General features: G+C 36.6%; 3 protein-coding genes across 5 annotated transcripts in view; 2 read left to right on the top strand and 1 right to left on the bottom strand.

Annotated features, from left to right (window-relative positions):
* LOC141405361 (uncharacterized) overlaps positions 1 to 12,526 on the top strand; it is a 35,525-nt gene extending 22,999 nt beyond the window's left edge. For all 3 annotated transcript variants that reach the window (XM_073989607.1, XM_073989608.1, XM_073989609.1), the window contains 2 exons: positions 7,902 to 8,269; positions 10,408 to 12,526. In XM_073989607.1, coding sequence (XP_073845708.1) covers positions 7,902 to 8,269; positions 10,408 to 10,500 — 461 coding nt within the window. In that variant the 3' untranslated portion in view covers positions 10,501 to 12,526. The remainder of the gene's footprint in view (positions 1 to 7,901; positions 8,270 to 10,407) is intronic.
* The window catches only part of LOC141405362 (uncharacterized), a 242,970-nt gene extending 224,136 nt beyond the window's left edge, over positions 1 to 18,834 (bottom strand). The window contains exon 1 of the mRNA XM_073989627.1: positions 18,718 to 18,834. The gene's annotated coding sequence lies outside the window, so the exon portion shown is untranslated. The remainder of the gene's footprint in view (positions 1 to 18,717) is intronic.
* Positions 18,835 to 19,129: 295 nt separating this feature from the next.
* Positions 19,130 to 20,039, top strand: part of LOC141406282 (uncharacterized) — a 33,235-nt gene continuing 32,325 nt past the window's right edge. The window contains exon 1 of the mRNA XM_073991532.1: positions 19,130 to 19,571. Coding sequence (XP_073847633.1) covers positions 19,567 to 19,571 — 5 coding nt within the window. The 5' untranslated portion in view covers positions 19,130 to 19,566. The remainder of the gene's footprint in view (positions 19,572 to 20,039) is intronic.

Genomic DNA, 20,039 nt, shown 5'->3' with positions numbered 1-20,039 from the left:
ACTGTTGATTTCATAAAAAACCTGCAAAATATTTTGAGGTGTACTTAAATACTTGGTGGGTAGCTACAAGAGAAAAACGCTTGTTCCTGAAGCCAACTGAATACAATTTTTAGCTGGATGTCTAAATTTCAACAATTCATTATAGTTTTATTATTTTATTTTTGTGTTTTTTAAGGATTTTTAAAACAATTTTTCGGAAACCATATTTGTCTGTTTTGACAAGTAATGCCCATGCCGATAGCACTGTTAAGTTAATATTATGAACCCGGAAGGGCAGTTATGCCATAGGTCAAACTTCTGAGTTATAGCGAAATGGAATTTATGTTACGGGTTTATCACGCCATAACTCAGAAGTTTGACCTATGGCATAACTGCCCTTCCGGGTTCATAATATTAACTTCATCCACTTTCATCGGCAAAAAGAATATTTCACCCACCAAGCTTTTACTTACTTACTTACTTAGCTGGCCTTTTACAGAACATTTGTTCCATAAGCCGAACTAAGAAAAAATCTCCAATCCTCTCTGTTTGCTGCTGTATTTTCCCAATCTGGGATGTGTAGCTTTGTGATATCTCGTTTCACTTGTTCGCTCCAACGAAGCTTTGGCCTTCCAGATCTGCGAGAACCTCCATGCGGCCCGTATTTATACGCCTTTTTAGCGGGTTCATCATCACTCATTCTTATAACATGGCCTAGCCATCGCAATCGTTGTATCTCGATTCGTTCAACTATATTGATGTCATTGTATAGTTGATACAGCTCGATGTTCATACGACGCCGATATTCGCCGTCAACACAGATTGGCCCATAGATCTTTCGTAGAATTTTTCTCTCAAACACACAAAGCACTGCCTTATCTGCTTGAGCAAGTACCCATGCTTCGGAACCATACATTAGCACGGGTAGTATCAGTGTTTTGTACAGTGTTATTTTTGTTTGACGAGAGGTGGCTTTATTCCTAAACTGCTTACTCAGCCCAAAGTAGCATCTGTTAGCCAACACTATTCTTCTTCGTATTTCACAACTGATGTTATTTGTTGTGTTTATGGCGGTGCCGAGGTAGACGAAGTCCTTTACTACCTCAAAATTATAGGTACCAACATTCACAGATGGTGCGGTGTTTATGGACATATTACGCGTCGATACCATCAACTTGGTTTTTACGCCGTTTACTGCCAGACCAACTTTAGCAGATTCTCTTTCGACTTTTGCAAAGGTGTCAGTTACTTCCTTTACCGATCGACCCATGATGTCAATGTCGTCGGCATAAGCCAGTAACATGTGGCTGTTCGTGTATATTGTTCCATTTCTTTTGACCTTCGCGTCTCGTATGACCTTTTCCAGTAGGATGTTAAATAGATCACACGACAGGCCGTCTCCTTGTCTGAAACCTCTTTTGGTAGTAAACTCTTCGGAGAGGTTCTTTCCAATTTTAACTGAGGATCTCGTCTCAGTTAATGTCATTCTACAAAGTCGAATGAGCTTTGCAGGAATACCAAAATCAGACATGGCTTGGAACACCTTTGAACGTATAGGGCTGTCGAATGCTGCTTTATAATCGACGAAAAGATGGAAGGTGTCGATCTGCATTTCTTGGGTCTTTTCCAGGATTTGTCTCAAGGTAAATATCTGGTCAATGGTGGATTTGCCAGGTCTAAAGCCGCACTGATAGGGTCCAATAATTTCATTGACCATAGGCTTTAGTCTCTCACACAATATGCCAGATACTATCTTATATGCAATAGGGAGCAGACTTATGCCCCTATAATTGGAGCACACAGTCTTATCACCCTTCTTGTGGACTGGACATAGGATGCTCACGTTCCAATCGTCGGGTACGCGTTCTTCCTGCCAGATGGTGCTAACTAGCTGATGCATACACCTTATCAGCGTGTCGCCTCCGGTTTTGAACAGCTCGGCTGGTAGGCCATCTGCTCCTGCCGCCTTATTATTCTTCAGCCGGTTTATTGCTGTCCTTTCCTCATCTTGGCTGGGCGGTATACATTCAATACCATCATCTGGGATTGGATCTGTGGTATCTTCGCCGTCTTCACTGCTATCGGATACCAACAGTTTGGAAAAATGTTCTTTCCATATCCTGAGCACACTATCTGTATCAGTTACCAAATTACCTTGTTGATATCTACAGGAGGATATTCCTGTACCAAAGCCATCAGTTTGATGCTTCACTCTTTGGTAGAATTTTCGGACTTCGTTCTGTCTCCTGTACATCTCCATTTGTTCACACTCCCTCTTTTCCATTTCTCTCTTTTTCCTGCGGAAAAGACGTTTCTCCTCTCTCCTTTTCTCCCGATACCTCTCTCGTGCGCTACGCGTTGCTACTGATTGTAAAGTAGCCCTATATGCCGCATTTTTTTCTTCGGTAGCAGCACGGCACTCCTGGTCATACCACGGATTCTTTGGTGGAGGTCTCTGGTATCCAAGTACTGATTTTGCGGCTGTTTGCATGGAGTGGGCAATATTTTGCCATTGTGCTGATATGTTATCGGGACGAGAAGCGCTATCATTAAGCAATTGGGTTAGTTGAGTGGAATATGCTGTGGCTATCTGCTGAGTTTGCAGCTTGGCGATGTCCAACTTTCGTGTTGTGTCTGTCCGTGCTTTATTTGCAACGTTTAGACGGGTACGTACCTTTGCTGCAACGAGGTAATGGTCCGAATCTATGTTTGCTCCTCGGAACGATCGTACATCCAACACGCTCGATGAATGTCTTCCATCTATCACAACGTGATCAATTTGATTTATTGTTCTTTGGTCTGGAGACAGCCAAGTGCCCTTATGAATATCGAGATGCTTAAATCTGGTACTGCTAACTACCATGTTTTTTGCCGCTGCGAAGTCTATCAGCCTCATTCCATTGTCTGATGTTTCACTATGTAGACTGAATTTCCCAACTGTTTGTCCAAAGATATTCTCCTTTCCAATTTTGGCATTAAAATCGCCTAGAACAATTTTAATGTCATGGGCCGGACAACGGTCATATGTTTCTTCTAAGCTCTCGTAGAATATATCTTTGGTTTGTTCGTCCTTGTCTTCGGTTGGGGCATGAGCGCAGATAAAGCTGATGTTGAAGAATTTTGCTTTAAATCGAATTGTAGCAAGTCTTTCATTCACTGGGGTGAAGCTGGAGACCAGATGTTTTAACCTCCGACCAACTACAAAACCGCAACCAAACTCATGCTTTGTGTCATGGCAGCTATAATACAGTGCGTCACCTTTAGGTGTTGTTGTGACATCTTTCCCAGTCCATCGTATTTCCTGTATGGCAGTAATATCGGCTTTGTACTTTCCAAGTACGTCTGCCAATGCGAAGACTGCACCTTCTCTATAAAGAGTGCGAACATTCCAGGTGCAGATTCGCAGATCATGGTCCTTAAAACGTTTGCGGGGTTCGTCAACTTTAGAGGGGTTTGTTTTTCTTTTCTTTCGTTTTTTCATAGTAGGCTGTTTTTTTCTAGGGGAGGGTTACTAACCCGACGCCCAAACCCAAGTTTTTAACGTTCTTATGGGTGAACGCGCGGCACATGTTAGCTCACTACCTTTAACGGGTGTTAAAGGCAGTTCCCCAGGTGACACCACGGGGAGGTCAGTGTCCACTTGAGATGAAAGAGGGACCAAGATAAATCCTGGGCTTTGCCATGTTAAAACCGGTCAGGACCGTTCCTTGGTATCTTCCATCCCCTACGTCACCCAAGCTTTTATCTTCATATTTACGCGCAGGGATATTTTTCCTTAAAAACGGTTCAAGAATACGGGTTTTTTGTTTTAGCACCGAACTCAGGTAAGATGCTGTCAAAAAATTTATTTTCCCTGATTGGCAATTTTATTAGCTTTCTAATGGTATACATATAAGCTTAATCGGTTACATAAAATCGGCACAAAATCCGGGTTTTATATCGCTATATCCGGTTCAAAATATTAGATAACCGGATCTATTTTCCAAGAAAATTTGTCATTAACGTATTTAGCATATCGGGATAGCATATGGTAAATATTTCAGATACATCCCAGATGTCAATATAAGCGATAACCAATGGGTATGTCCACCCTCCAATACATAACAAATAACGAATATACAGAAAAACACAACATAGGTTTTTTCTGAACAAAAACCGGGTTAATGTCAAAAAAGACAATGAAAACGTGACAATATCGATTAGTTGTCCATGAGAACCGTACCTAAAATTCTCTGAGCAACATTTTTGTGGAATATTTGGATGCTGTAAAATCTCACCTTGTGGTACTTTTACTATGGTTCAAGAAAGAAAGGACGAAAAGGACATGCAAGGAATTTAGTTAGAAGAATGAAATGTTCTACAACAAGATTTGCCATTCGATTTGACTGAAGATATGTAATCTCAAAACGAAGCTGCAATAACGGCAAACAGAGATATAAAGCTATTTTCTCAAGCATCATAGGCGAAAATTCAAAAAGTTCATCGCGCGATATCTCAGAAACTTGATCTATGGGGAAAATTTCCTTTTGGTTTCTTAATATACTCACTAAGGGCTTTCATCTCCAAAAGGAATTTTCCACCGCACAGAAACCTTGTTGCACAGTGTAGTTTACGAGCGCTTAGAGAAAAAACATATGACCATTGTACTGCCCTTGGCATTAAAACCTTGACTCAGATCAATACCTTGTTGCAGCAAAGGTTCCCGTACCCGTTTAACGGTGCAAGTAAAGGACGAACATACACAGCACGGAATGCGGACATCGGTAAAATGCAATTGCAACTGATAACCACAGCATTTTTCACTCAACCTTGACTCAGATCAATACCTTGTTGCAGCAAAGGTTCCCGTACCCGTTTAACGTAGCAAGTAAAGGACGAACAGACACAGCACGGAATGCGGACATCGGTAACCTGCAATTACAACTGGTAGCCACAGCATATTCCACTCAACTTGCCTAATTGCTTAAGGAAGACACTCCTCGTTCCAATAGCATATCAGCGCAGTGGCAAATTATTGCCCACTCCATGCAAACAGCAGTAAAATCCATACTCAGAGACCTCCATCAAGAGCATCGTGCTGATACTGAAGAGAAGATTGCAGTATAAAGGTCAACTATGCAATTGGTAGCAGCGTCTAAAGCACGAGAGAGGTGTCGGCAGAAAAGGAGAGAGGAAAAACGTCTTTTCGAGATGTACAGTAGCCAGAATGACGACGAAGATGCCACACGATGGTACTGTGTTTATACCGCCAAGCTGAAATGACCCGCTTGCAAGATGGACTAGTTCGGCATAGGAAACTCGTCGATTCTCTGGGTTACAGTAACTAGTTCCACTTAAGACCCCTCACAGTGCAATCAACTGTAAACTTTAACATGGGAATGTCATAGGAGGTTACCAATTGACCCTCTATGCATCATCTGTTGGCGGTATTGTACTAGTTCCAAGTTTACAGTCATATACCACTACTATTAAAAAAGTAGTAGATTTTATTTAAGAGTAAATAGTCGCAACTGGCGCCTTGTCGTTTACTCGGGGATAAAAAGTTGTCAATTGGTTCCCTTCGCATTACTTAGGGGTCAATATTTGTACTAGTACTGATTAGAACTAGTTCTGGACTACTTCAATTGCGATAATTGGAATTTTCGCTGCAAGCGGGGAGGTACAGATAGCAATAAGCCGGTTGCAAGGCTGTCCAAGAAGCGACACGCTGGTAAGGAGTATGCATCATCTGGCAAGAGGAACGGGTAGCCGATGATTGGAACATGAGCTTTTTCCGTCCCGTCTACAAGAAAGGAGATAATACTGTATGCTCAAATTATAGGGACATAAATCAGCTCCCTATTGCTTATAAGATAGTGTCGGGGATATTGTGCATATGATAAATGAGCAATACGGTTTTAGACCCGGCAAATACATAGTTGATCATATAGTTAACCTGCGTCAAAACTTAGAAAGACCCAAGAGATGCAGATATTAAATACGAAAAAGCATCCGATTTGACCTAAAAATAAATTTTCTTTAAAGAAATATTCACCATGTGTTCTAAAAATGTACATACGTGTTATGGTCAACATTTTTGTTAATTATAGTTGTAATAAGTTCTAACTAGGGATCATGATTGCTTGATTTATTTGGTCCTTTAAAAATATAATATTTATACAGATCTTTTCGCGAATAAATATTTTAAACATATCAATGTTTATAAAAATCTTTTGGCGGTTCAGTACTTTAGTTCATTGTAACCGTTTTTCTTTTATTGTAACCGCTTTTATTGGGTTGGAACGGATAAAATAGGTAAAATGAGAATAGGGGGTAGGAAAAAGAAAAGTTGTTCGTTACATCCTGCGTTCGTTATAGACGTATTCGTCTGTAAAATTTTTATTAAAGCCTACTTTTAAATACCATATATTTAAATATTTGAAACAGTGCTTAAATTCTTCGCTATCCGCTTCTGCTTTAAAGCGGGCCTGAAAATCGTAACAAATTGTAAAAAATTCTATTCGCGGGGTAACAGCTTTTGTTTGTTATAGTCGTGGTCGTTTTAAGAAGTTGAATATGTGTACAAATATTAAGAAAAATTCTTTGGAAACATAAAACTTTATTCGCTATAAACGCAGTTTCTTATAACCGATGTTCGCTATATCCGAATTTTACGTTGTAATTCTTTGTTTTATCTTACTTTTGCATATAAAGCAATAACAATGTATAAAAAGCCCACATATCCACCGATATTAATTTTTGCCTCAAAAACAGGCCAAATTACCTATAGTGCGACGGTAAGGGCAGAACTGAAAGACTAAGGCGATGATGGAGTAAGTAACCAAATGGAAGATAATATCAAAAACTTGAACCGATATTGAACATTTTTTTGCCAGGAGGTAGCATGTTCACTCAGAACTCAAAATGCTAAATTGCAGCCAAATCAGATGGAAAATTTCGACAAAATGGTCAAAATACCGAAAATCGGGCGGTACATTTATATGGGGGTCTGTTCCTTAAATTTGGATCAAAATCGGTTGGAAATTGTGGCTAAAATCGTCAAAATACCAAATTCGGGCGGTAACGTTATATCCCGAAAGTGGACCTACATCGACTAAAATTCGTTTTCTATCTTTTTGGCTCGTTGTAATGCTATGTTTAAAAATTCGAAATGGTAGTTCGATTAGAACTATTTTTGGCACTAGTTCCATACAAGTGGGACAACTGTGAAGTGTTCTGTAGAGGGCCGCCTGATTAAGTAAGTTTTAAATGGATTAAATGGACCAAAAATTAAATTTCGACAAGAAATGAAAGGATCATAAAATATATTTACTACCCCTTACCTTCGTCCTGAACGTGGACTGCAAATAAGCCTGTTTTTAATTATATAGAATATGGAGATGTCATGTTTTATGCAATTATATTACAGTACGTCGCCTTCAGATGTTGCTATGACTCCTTTCCCGTTCCATCGAAATTTTTGTAGGGCAGCATACATATATTTAATAAGCATATTATGATTATGATTTTTGTATTTCTGAACTGACCTATACGGAGTGGTACTCAAGCTAGTTATATAAATCAACATTAAAAGGAAATGCATTTTTTATACCTGAAGACTGGAGCGATATAGATATACCCTGAAAAAGGCATAAGCGGAAAATTCCCTTTTTCCTTTAGTCCATATCTACATTAGGCAATTTTCCTTGCGGCAACTGTCAATTTGTCGGTGAGAGAGGGTGTTTAGAGGCAAAGGGTTACCATATGTATCACCCCTCTCTCTATCAAACTGACAATTGCGGCAAGAAAAAATGCCTAATGTAGATATGGACTTAGTTTAAGTTGTTTTTTTTTTTTCAACAGAATAAATGCATTTGTACATAACTTTCAACATAAATTAATGACAATACTTCCGTTGCTATTTCTTTTTTTACAACCGACAGCTTCACACTATGACGAGGATTATCAAAGCCACCAGCAAATGTACGACAACGATGGCAATTCAGGTGAATGCGACGAATCATGTACCAGTGAACATCATTGGGATATGAATCCACAGTCAAGCTCTCATCAGAGTCTACATTGTGATGGTAGCGAACACCAGCAGCAACAACAACAGCAGCAGCAGCAACAACAACAGTATTATCAACAACAATTGGAACGTTCACTGACACCGGAAATAATTAGCAATAAATCATCGAAGGAAATCTACAAGGATTTGGCCAAACAATGCGGCATAACGTGTAAAATGTCAGACGGCTGTCGGTGCATGGAATGTCAAAGTCATTATTTTGATTGTGAATATGATGATGTAAGTATAAATAAAGATGAATGTGATGGAAGAAAATTTAAATCAGTGAAGATCAGATAAATGATAAAGAAAAAATTAAGAAAGTTTACAAAAGTAAATTGTTTGCCAGTAAAATGCACAAAAATGTCAAAAAATAGACTCGAAATATTTTATATTTTTATGCATTTATTTCATCTGCTGGAATAGTATAATTGGAAGTGTTTGTCTGAAATCTAAAGGTTAATTGCTTCTTAAATTATTATGTGCCATTGTAAATTCGTTTCAGGTGATAACTTATATTTAATATTGCATATGTGCCCTTCATTTAAATGAATGTTCAGTGGCAATTTAAGGGCCCACTGTGTCGTCCTTCCACCTTCTTCGAATGTACATATTATATACCTGATGAAACTATAGCTATCGATATGTTGCCTTCTAATTTAAATACTTGCTTTCCAATAAGACCAAAGCTTCGGTATGCATAACATCAGGTATTTCCATTGATTTGTAACATATTTAAGAAAGTAGGAGTGGTCGGGTCTTATGGTTTTTACATTTTACATACATATGTAGCGCATTTAAAAAATAGGACGCAGGGTATAACCCGCACCTCCGAAATTTAACAAAATTTATATCATTTTTCCACCAAGGACCATCCCTGTATATCATCGGTTTAGAAGTTTTGAAGATATAACACATTTAAAAAAGTGGGCGTGGCTGGGTCTTGGAGCCACAAATAAGTCCCTCGGGTCGGAGACACAACCACCATTGTCTATCGAATTAATTTTCAAACCACGCTTCGCCGAAATTCCACAAAATATATAGTTTATTTTCAGCAAGCACCAGGGGAAATATATGTAGCCTATTTTCACCAGGATTATCCCGGTACATTCCCTGAAAAATCGGCTCAGAAGTTTCAGAGATAGAAATTGGGCGTGGTCGGGTCTTAAGGTCCAAAAATGAGTACCTAGGATCGGAGAATCGAAGGGTGGAAGTTCGGAGCAGGGTGGTTCGATGCAGAGTGGTTCGATATGTAGAAGTTCGGAGCGGGGTGGATGGGAGGGTGTGGTTCGGAGGGTTGAAATTCCGAGCGGGGTGGATCGGAGGGTGGAAGTTCAATGCGGGTTGGTTCGGAGGGTTCAGTAGTTTTGGGTATGTACCGTATTTAAAAAGTGGGTGTGTTAAAATAGGGTTTTTATAAAAATAGGGCATGGGGGAGGTACCCCGCCCTCTCCGAAATTAAAAAAAAAGTATATAGCCTTTTTTCCCCACTGGTGTTTCCTGTACATTCCTTGAAATTTTCAAGAAAATCGGTTCAGCCGTTTTTGAGCATATACGGAACATACAAACATACACACATAGTACTTTATATATTAGATATAATTTTTTAAATTCAACAAAATTTGTAGCCTATTTTAACCGTGGCCATCCCTGTACATTCACTGGCAATTTAAGGCAAATCGGTTCAGTAGTTTTTGTAGAAAATATAAAAATTGAAATTTGAAAAAAGTGGGCGTAAAAGTGGGGTTGGTCAAAATTTCTTTGCAAAAAACCCAAGTCGGGTCATGGCGCACATTTTACAGAAAGAGTTATCGAAATCGGTCCAGCCGTTCTCAACTTATTCCATTACCAACGAACGACATTTGATTTTTATTTATATAGATATAGCATTTTTAAAGAAATAGGGTATAGGGGAAGTACCCCGCCCCTTCCGAAATTCAACAAAATTTTTAGCATATTTTAACCGGGGGCCATCCCTCTACATTACCTGGCAATTTCAGAAAAATCGGTTCAGTAGTTTTTGTAGAAATGATAAAAACTGAAAATTGAAAAAGTGGGGGTTAAAGTGGGCGTGGTCAAAATTTCTTTGCAAAAAACCCAAGTCGGGTCATGACGCACATTTTACAGAAAGAGTTATCGAAATCGATCCAGCCGTTCTCAACTGATGCTATTACCAACGAACGACATTTGATTTTTGTTTATATAGATATATACCATTCACAATATTATGAAATAAATGTGGTCTTAAAAGACATATTTTGATATTTTCCGTATTTATCTCTTTTTTAATCTCTTTCTTTTCAATAAGTTATTCACTTATTTACAGTTATAATCCTAAATTTGTCGTATTTTATTAATTCCCATTATATTTTTTTCAGAATGAACATCAGAAAACGGATGGCGGTTTGGGAGCTGGTACACCCATGTTTATTACCGAAGTTATGCACGGTTCAGCCTGTAATATTTTGTAAAATGGTGCTGGAAATGGTGGTGAAGGCAACTCACCATCAACGGATCTTGTTCTTTTAATAGCTGATAATTTATTTATTAATTAATTCAAACTAAAAGAAAATCAACCAAGAACTGGAAGCTGTTAATGATAGAATCACAAAACATAGCTTCTTCTTTAAAGACAAAGAGTAAAATAATAAACAAACTCAAAAATATTGATCAAATATTGAAAACATACTTAGACTAGAACACACTAAACAGATGTAGAACATGCACCGTATTAAACAAACAAAAACAAAATATTATTTATAAACATTGATCAAAACAAAAGAAATGAGTAACTGAAATGGCATTAGCTGCTCCTCGAGCATTGACGGCATAAAAATTCATTTATTACTTTCTTAAAATATCAATTGAATAGTTTTAAATCAAACCAATTTTTTCTTTCCTTTTGTGCCAAAAACGAAATAATACGAACAAAATTTACAATATTTAAATGAAATCAGATATTACACTGTGCAACACTGGAAATGCAAACAACTTCTAATGGGCATTTTCTGAAAGTACATATTGAGACCACAAAAACCTTATTTGGGATTTGTGTTCTTAGATCGGGTTTAGATTTTATGGCCTCATCTAAACCGACTTAAAATGAGCCTTTTTTCCAGTGATCGGACCTTTATCTCCGAAACTAATAAGAATTTTGCTTTGCAGTCTTCAGCAATATTGTGGCACTAAATTAGAAGAACTTATGTATCAAACAGCTGAATTAGGAAAAGCTGCATCTAGGGCATCAAACTCGTTGAAATATAGAAAAGTTTACATAATTTCTGAAATTCTGGTCAATAACATCAAAACTGTTGCGAGTTGAAACAAGTAAGCGTTCTTAAAATGTTCCAAATAATGTGACCATCAATTCTTCAGAACATTCTGAAACTCTAAAATGGTTATTTCACGTTGTTTAAGGGGTATTTCATAACATACCTTTTACAAAACTTATTTCAAACAATGTTCATACAGGCTGTTTATTCTCTTGTTGGGGATTTCAATCAATTATTGAAACATTTACCAAATTGTTGTTAAAAAAAATTGCTATAAACAAGGCGATAGAACCATTTTACAACACTATAATGTTCTGAAGAGTTGCGTATTACATTCCAGAGAATATTTTCCCAAAAGGTAACATTAAGAAAAATTTAACATTTTAAGAGATACGCTACGAAATATACCCAAATTATAGAAATTTTAGATATATTATAAAATTTGAGGCAATAAATGCAGTTTTTCAAGTTCACTATTCCTCCAAATATTTTCTTCTTGCTCTTATCTACAAGTTTGCTGCAGATGTCAAAACAAGATTCATATTGGTTTCAGAGGTACAGCCCCGATTTGTTTTAAAAATTCGATCTTTAACCATGTTTAGATGAGGCCATAAAAACCGAACTCGATCTAAGAAAACAAAACCCAAATATGGTTTTGGCCTATTGGTCCCCTACTTTCATAAAATTCTGGACAGAAGTTGTTTGCACGCGATTGGCTCAAAAATGTTGCACAGTGTTATTGAACAACAAAAAAAGATATTATTTTAAAAGCGAAATTTGTTTACTGTCTTAGAAGTAGTTTCGAATGGGGTATTCCAAATTGAATTGAATATCCCCATTCGAATGAAAACCAGCCTTAATCAAATTCAAACAAAGAAAAGATTGTCCCTCGTTTCTATTCACATCATCTCATTGTGCACGCACAGACTCGCATATGCACCCTAAGTCGTACATCCTCTATTTAAAATCGTGTTTGCGATCGATCTTCAAAAGAATATTTGCATTTGAAATGAATTCTGTTCCCAAATTTTACAGCATACCTTATATATGTATGTATTTATATGTATCGTGTGTATATACTTATATATTTTTCTACTTTTAAAATCATATGCATTATAAAATCTAAAATAAAACAAATAAGAAGAAGAAGAAAAATTATATTAAAATTTACAAAATACAAATGGTATCAAATAAAGAAACAAAAACGAACTTGTAATCAATGCAATGAATTGTGTTTCTGTTTTTTGGGATTTTTTGAGCATTTATTTGAAGCAGTTTCAGAGCTGAAAACAGATTTTTGTATGCCCAGAAGAGTTTTTGAGAAAAACTTTCAGTTTTGTATGGATTATTTGACCATAGACATGTGCCAAAAAGCAAAAAACATTACCAAATAATCGATTTTTATAGTGCTTTTTGCTAGTCGTAACTACTTACAAAACAGCCTACTCCATTATTTTAATAAAAGTATACCGCACTAAATAACTAGTTATTTTTTAACCACTAGAATAACTAGTTATTCTATGGCCACTAGAAGTTGAAAAATAAACTAAAAAACGTATGTTATACTTTTAGAACAGTTGAGGTGGAATTTGTTTTCAATTTCCACACACTTCATATTTTTAATTTATTTTGCTCTCTGCTGGATTTGATCATGCGAACTTTTGATTTGTAGCCGAACACACTGCGTCACGCATATGAACTTCAAGGGTTGTCTAAATGCTTACATGTACACCACCAACTCTTCTTTAGTTTAAAAAAAAAAACTCACGTGAGCCTTGAACACAACTCTCGGATTTGTATTCGGACAATCACGCTCTGTGCCACCGTACTAATTACTTATTAAGGAGTAAAGTAAGTAATTTTGCCATGTATTTTTTTTTAAATGACCCATTTTTATAACTTACCTATGAGTGCATTAAACCATATTTATATCAGACAATTTTGTGTCCATTTAGCTGTGTCCTGTCTCATGTCTGCCTATTGGGTCCTGCTTTGACAAAACTTTACCTTTACATATTAAAAATTGTATTAAGTATGAAAATGTTCTATATTGGTTCTCTCCTTCTGGAAATGATTTGTAGATTTTTTGTGTAATGCTTTTCGGATAATCTTACATACTTACTTGTATAGGTGGTCCATTCAGAATATTTTCCCTATAAACCGAACTATAAAAAGATTCCATTCTATTTGTTGTTTTCCTTCCCAATAAGAAATATCGTGTTTTTTGATTTCGTCTTACAATTCGACGCCTCCAAACAATAGTATGCTAAGTCGACTTAGCATGTTTTCAAGTTCTTTGCATTTTTATATTTAAGGTCCTTTAACTTAAATTCTGTCAAATTTTGGTAATAATCGGACAATCCGAACGGAAGTTATAAACAAATATTTACTTAGCATAGTACTGAAGGTCAAAGAAATTTCCAAACTTTTAGAACTTGTCCTGCAAAACTCACTGTTCAGAATTAGCATACTATTATTTGGAGGTGTCGAACGTCCTTTAACTTAAATTCTGTCAAATTTTGGTAATGATCCGTCAATCCGAACAGAAGTTATAAACAAATATTGACTTAGCATAGTACTGAAGTTCAAAAAAATGTCCACACTTTGAGAGCTTCTCCTGCAAAACTCACTTTTTAGACTTAGCATACTATTATTTGGAGGTGTCGAATTGTTAACACCATCGAAAACTTGGCCTTTCAGTACTGCGTGTACCGCCAACCTGTCCGTAATTAGTGAAGGCATTATCGCCCATTCTTATGGCCGTTGTATCCCGATACGTTTTACTATACGGATGTCGTTGTATAGTCGATATTCACCGTCAGCGGTCCGAAGACTTTACACAATTTGCATTTTCACTCATGATTTTTACAAGAATGTGACCACCGAAAGATGCACTCCATTACAACCGCATTTTAACCAATCGGCTGACTTCCATATCGTCATTTGCTTTGTGTTGTTTAAACTTCGTCAAAATATTTCAGTTGCACACTCATATACTGTTCCTCGAAAATGCAAATGCGGAAATAAAAATAATACATGTTTGTTTTTTACCTGCGTTAAAAATTAGTACTTTTGACGTTTTGAAATTTAATATTTGTGTAAAAGAAAAATATAAAAAAAATTTTTACACTAACAAATATTATGAAAATTCTTCATTAAATTCAATCGCGACAGGGATTTTTTCCACCTCTCTCCGTTTGATCCAAGCTGAAATGTTTCGCACTTCATCTGCTAAAGGGATTCTTATATTGTCTTCACATTAGCAGTTGATATTTCGACATGTACTTCATTGGCGAATTTTCTTCTCGTGAGTTACCAAAAAAATGTACCGAACTTTAGTTTGTATTTTGATGCACTTTGAAATGGAGTGCCTTTTTCACGACTCCCTTTGAACTGCATCAAAACATGCAGTGAAATAATTGATCTGCATTGCACTACTTCCAACTTATTTTGCTGGGTATTTACCTATGCACATATGTCATGTTCATAACCTTTTTGAAAGATAATTTAATTAATCCGTTTTGTGTGCAGCCATGACCCTTTTACAACGGAAGTTCATTTTTCTTCAATCTGCCATGTATGCACACATCACATGAAACGAAACGAATTCCAAAAATCAACTGAGGTCAGTTCTAGTAGCTTAAATTAAATTAAGCATGCAAGCCAAACGAGAGCACACTTTCATTTGCATGTTATCGTCCTCGGAATGTACAAAAAATAAACAGAAATAGAAGTTTTGAAAGTAAAAGTCTTCGCTAATGGGACAATTTACAGGAAATGCTGCTCCCTTCATGCTACGTGAATTCATTTTTAAAGAGAACTAATTTCAGGGTTAGCTGTGTGAATGAGGTTATCGAACTGTGTGATTTTCTTCGTTTTTACTAAATAAATATTTATTCAGTAAAATATTATTCGGTTACACGCACACATCACTTTGTATGTGGTAATCAGATGCTGTTAATAAAAACAAAATTTATTGGATTCTTGTTAAGTGTTACATTTAGATGAAGTGAAAAAATTAAGTCAGCTATCTTGAGGTCATAAAATTGACATGCAAAAGTGACGAATTAATACTGCTCTTTAGTTTTTATTATTAGATCAGTAGTGTGATTCTATAACTCATTGTTTGAGTTAATGACAAAGGCGGTAACATTAAAACTCAAAATTATGAATGAAAAGTTCATGTAACAGTTGACAACACTATTCCTATCGGTAGAACTTTGCGACTACTTTTTATTGGTCACTTACTTATCGAATAATATCGTTAATTACCGAAATTATAAGCATTTTAAATTTACCTTTTATCGTTAACTCACAAAATTAGTTGGAGAATTAGATTACAGGAAAAAGAGGAAGTAAATATAAAGTATACAATAAACCTAAATGCTTGCACTACGGCGAGGACAAAAAAATAAATATCCCAGAAAAAAGGGGAGACTTTATGGTGGTACCGGATATATACCAACTTTTGAGTTCTGTGAAGGTATTGAACATCCATGCCATCAATTTGGTCTTAGTAGATTACTTTTGGATTTTTAGAAAGTATCAGCTACTTCTTCTACTCATCGACCCATGATGCCACTGTCGTCGGATATTATATTGAAAAAATCACAATGAAGGAGAGGTCCTTTGCCATTCTAACTTAAAACCTGACGTAGGATTATCTTGCTTATATCTAAAAGATGTTATACCTCTCTACTGTGTTATGCGTTCCTACTGATTGCACATTAGCCGCATTCTTCTCTGTTAAATTATCTCATCTAAACTAATCTAACAAATGTGTACCCCTTTATATTTGGATATACCATAGTGTGGACTTATCTTGACAATCTTGACAAGTTTTACAACTATAGGGAACCTCAAATGTCGAATTAAGGATAGTTCCGTCAAACAATGCACAGTGGTCCCACTTGTATGGGAAGGTGAGACAAAAATAAAAATTGTAGCTAAAATACTCAAAATACCGCAAATCGGGAGGTACCGTTATACATACTAGGGCTTTACCAAAATACAGACCTATGTTGACGATTTTTGGTGAAAAAGTTTGGGTTAAGTTTCGGTTAAAAATTTTAGGTAAAATTCACAAAATACGAAAATCGGGAGGTACCGTTATATGAGGGCTATATGAAAACTTGGACCTGTGTTGACGACCACTGAGAACCTCAAATATCACAGTACAGCTAGTTTGGTTAAAAATTGTAGCTAAAATGCTCAAAATACCGAAAATCGGGACGTATCGTTATATGGGGGCTATACCAAAACATGAACCTGTGTTTTTGATGGAGAAGTTTCGTGACCGCTAAGAACCTCAAATGTCAAATTACAGGTAGTTCGGTTAAAATTCTAGCTAAATTCATCAAAATACCGAAAATCGGTAAGTACCATTATATGGGGGATATATCAAAACATGGACCTTGGAAAAGTTTCGCGACCACAAAGAACCTCAAATGTTAAATTATACCTAGTTCAGTTAAAAATTGTAGCTAAAAACTTAAAACGGCCGAAAATCGGGAGATACCATTATATGGGGACTACACCAAAACATGGACCTATAACCATAATTTTTGGTATATAAGTTCTTTGGTTACTAGGAACAAATAACGTCAAATTATATTCGGTCTAAAAATGGAACTAAAAATGTAAAAATACCTCATATCCCATATACGGTACCGTTATATGGGGGCTATACCAAAACATGGACGGATATAGCCTATCATCGAAATTGACCTGCCTGTAAACAAAAGACGCGTCTTCCGAAAATGTCAGTATCCTACCTCCTTCTGAAGATGCTAGAGTGATTCTAACAGACGTACCTGCATAGATCCCCTCAGAAGTTTACCTTGATTAAGAATATATATATACTTTATATGATCGCAAAGGGTGCCACCGTGATTTAATAGTATGCACACCCGCCTTGCACGCAGAAGGTCGTGGGTTCGATTCCCCGGCTAGGCAACATCAAATTTTCAACGGTGTTTAACACCCCCGGTAATGTTGTCAACATTTGGGTTTGGGCTCAGGGTTAGTAACCCTCCCCAGAAAAAGCAGCCTACTATGAAAAAACACAAGAAAAGAAAAACAAAACCCTCAAAAGTTGACGACCCCCGCAAACGTTTTAAGGACCATGATCTGCTAATGTTCGCACTCCTTATAGAGAAGGTGCAGTTTACGCATTGGCAGATGTACTTGAAAAGTACAAGGCCGACATTATTGCCATACAGGAAATACGATGGAATGGGAAACGCGTCACAACAACACCTAAAGGTGACGACAGTATTATATTATATGGATTTGTAGTTGGTCGGAGGTTAAAGCATCTGGTCTCCAGCTTCACACCAGTGAATGAAAGACTTGCTACAATTCGAATAAAAGCAAAACTCTTCAACATCAGCTATATTAGCGCTCATGCTCCCACTGAAGACAAGGACGAACTGACCAAAGATATATTTCATGAGCGCTTAGAAGAAACATATGACCGTTGTCCTGCCCTTGCCATTAAAATTATTCTAGGCGATTTTAATGCCAAAATTGGAAAGGAAAATATCTTTGGCCCAACAGTCGGAAAATTCAGTCTCCACAGTGAAACATCTGACAATGGTATGAAGCTGAAATTTGTTGATGTTGACTGGCCGGGGAATCGAACCCACGACCATCAGCGTTCAAAGCGGGTGGGCATTAGAGTTGGGTAATCTAGTTCCTAGTTCCTTGTAATAGTTCCAAAACGTATGAGTAACATCATGAAATTGTTCAAAGAAAAAATGTGGGCCATTTCAACTGCGAAGTGAACTAGATAGTTCCATATAGTTCCTTTGGCACAACTCTAGTGTGCATACCTTTGCACAACGGTGGCACCCATTTTACATTATAAAATCAAAAGAATAAGTAATTCAAAGCATCTAAAGGTATTTTCGTCTTCCATGGACTCCAACATAACCATACTTGTACCGTACCGAGTACCGAGAATTCAATCCATTCAAATTAGATAACTTATTATTACAAGGTCAAACTGGAAAAGTGTATGCCAAATTCAATGAATACCCTACGCTTACACTTTTCACAATCTAAATTTCCTGCAACTCCAGTTAATAAAAAACAAATTATTCAAAAGCTTATCAGGAAATTGCAACTATTTTCCAACTTTTTATCGTTATTTAAATACCAAAAAATACCTGGCATTGCACAACACCAATTCATTGGCCATAAAAATTCAAGAAAAAACTCGATTTATCTAAAAATAAGAAGTTCTCATTGTCGGATGTACAAATTGCTCAGTGGCATGTTACAGTTTTTTTTTTTTTTGCAAAAAACCAACACTTTGCTAATTCTGTTTATCCTTGGCATTCCCTGCCTCTCTCTCTTTTCATGTACAACATGTGAACAAAAACATGCTTTCGCCGATTTTAAACCCTGTCTTACCTTTAACTCTTCAAGAAATATTCCCAAATTTATGGCTACTCAAGTCACACTTGTAACGACACAAAAACAACAACAACAACAACGTTCTTCCGAAATATTTGAACTTTAAGCGCAAACACACTGAGCTTTTAAAGGGCACTACCACCACCTGGCCAATGAAATAAAAAGTAATGGGAAAATAGTGCCAACAAAACAGCCAAAGACGCTGATGGGAGTTCCTTACATTTCTTGTAGCGTAAAAATGTCCATTAAAAAACCAGCCGCCACATTAAAAATACCTTTACTACTGACATTAAAGGCCATGCCATTGTATGTGTCTGTGTGTGTGAGTTTACTGTTTATTTTTACTTTCCTTATTTTTTGTTTTGAATGTAAGCCAACACCGCGTTAAAAAATAAGTTAAAACATTTTCAGTTGTTTCAGGCACTTTGAACGATTAAGAACCCAAAAGTGAATTCATTATGGAATCTTAGAAAACGTGTGCTACACCGAGTGAGTGTGCCATGTGTTTAGCGCCATGCATGAGTGTGAGCGTGTGTGTGTATGTGTTTTACAATGTTTTCCCTGCTTGAGTGTTGGCACAACACAATGAAGGATAATGAAAGTAATGTCAACATTAAATACCAATGACAGCAAACGATTTCCATGTGGCGCCTTTGTCTATGGGCAACTTCCGGTTAATTCAATGTGCCGTAAACGTAAATATGAATTTGTGTGTTTATGAAACAATGATAATGTAAAGTACATAAAAGCAACAACAAGTAATGTGCCGTAAAATAAATGAAGAATGAAAATATGTTTCAAAATTTAACATAGATTAACATAAAAATAACAACATAAGCGGACGAAATGGGGTGAGTATTATGGGCTAAATCAATTTATCTTTATGATGTTATCTACATTGTTCTTTTCTACGAAGATTCTTACACCAGATTAGTAGACAGTAGGAAACTGTAGCTTAGAACAAATTGAATGTCATATTGTGCATTTCAAATAACTATGATTCGAAAAACAACTCAAGTACCAAGTTTAAAAAAGCAGTGTAGGACTTCAAATAACACTATGCAACACTGAAAATGCAAACAACTTCTAGTATGCATTTTTTGAAAGTACATATTTAGACTACAAAAGCCCTAGTAGGGTTTTATCCTATCAGATCCAGTACGGATTTTATGGCCTCATCTAAACCGGGCTAAATTTACACATTTTTTTGCATTTATCAGGCCTTTATCTCAGAAACGAATAGGAATTTGGCCTTGCTGTCTTTAGCAATATTGTAGCCCTAAACTAGTAGAACTTACCTTTTAAAAAAACCACATAAG

Source organism: Musca autumnalis, unplaced genomic scaffold (genome assembly GCF_047663935.1).
Source record: "Musca autumnalis isolate F117 unplaced genomic scaffold, ASM4766393v1 scaffold_5, whole genome shotgun sequence".
In the NCBI taxonomy this organism is placed as follows: domain Eukaryota; kingdom Metazoa; phylum Arthropoda; class Insecta; order Diptera; family Muscidae; genus Musca; species Musca autumnalis.
The sequence above is the reverse complement of the archived record's forward strand: the minus strand, read 5'-3'. Positions and strand labels throughout refer to the sequence as shown.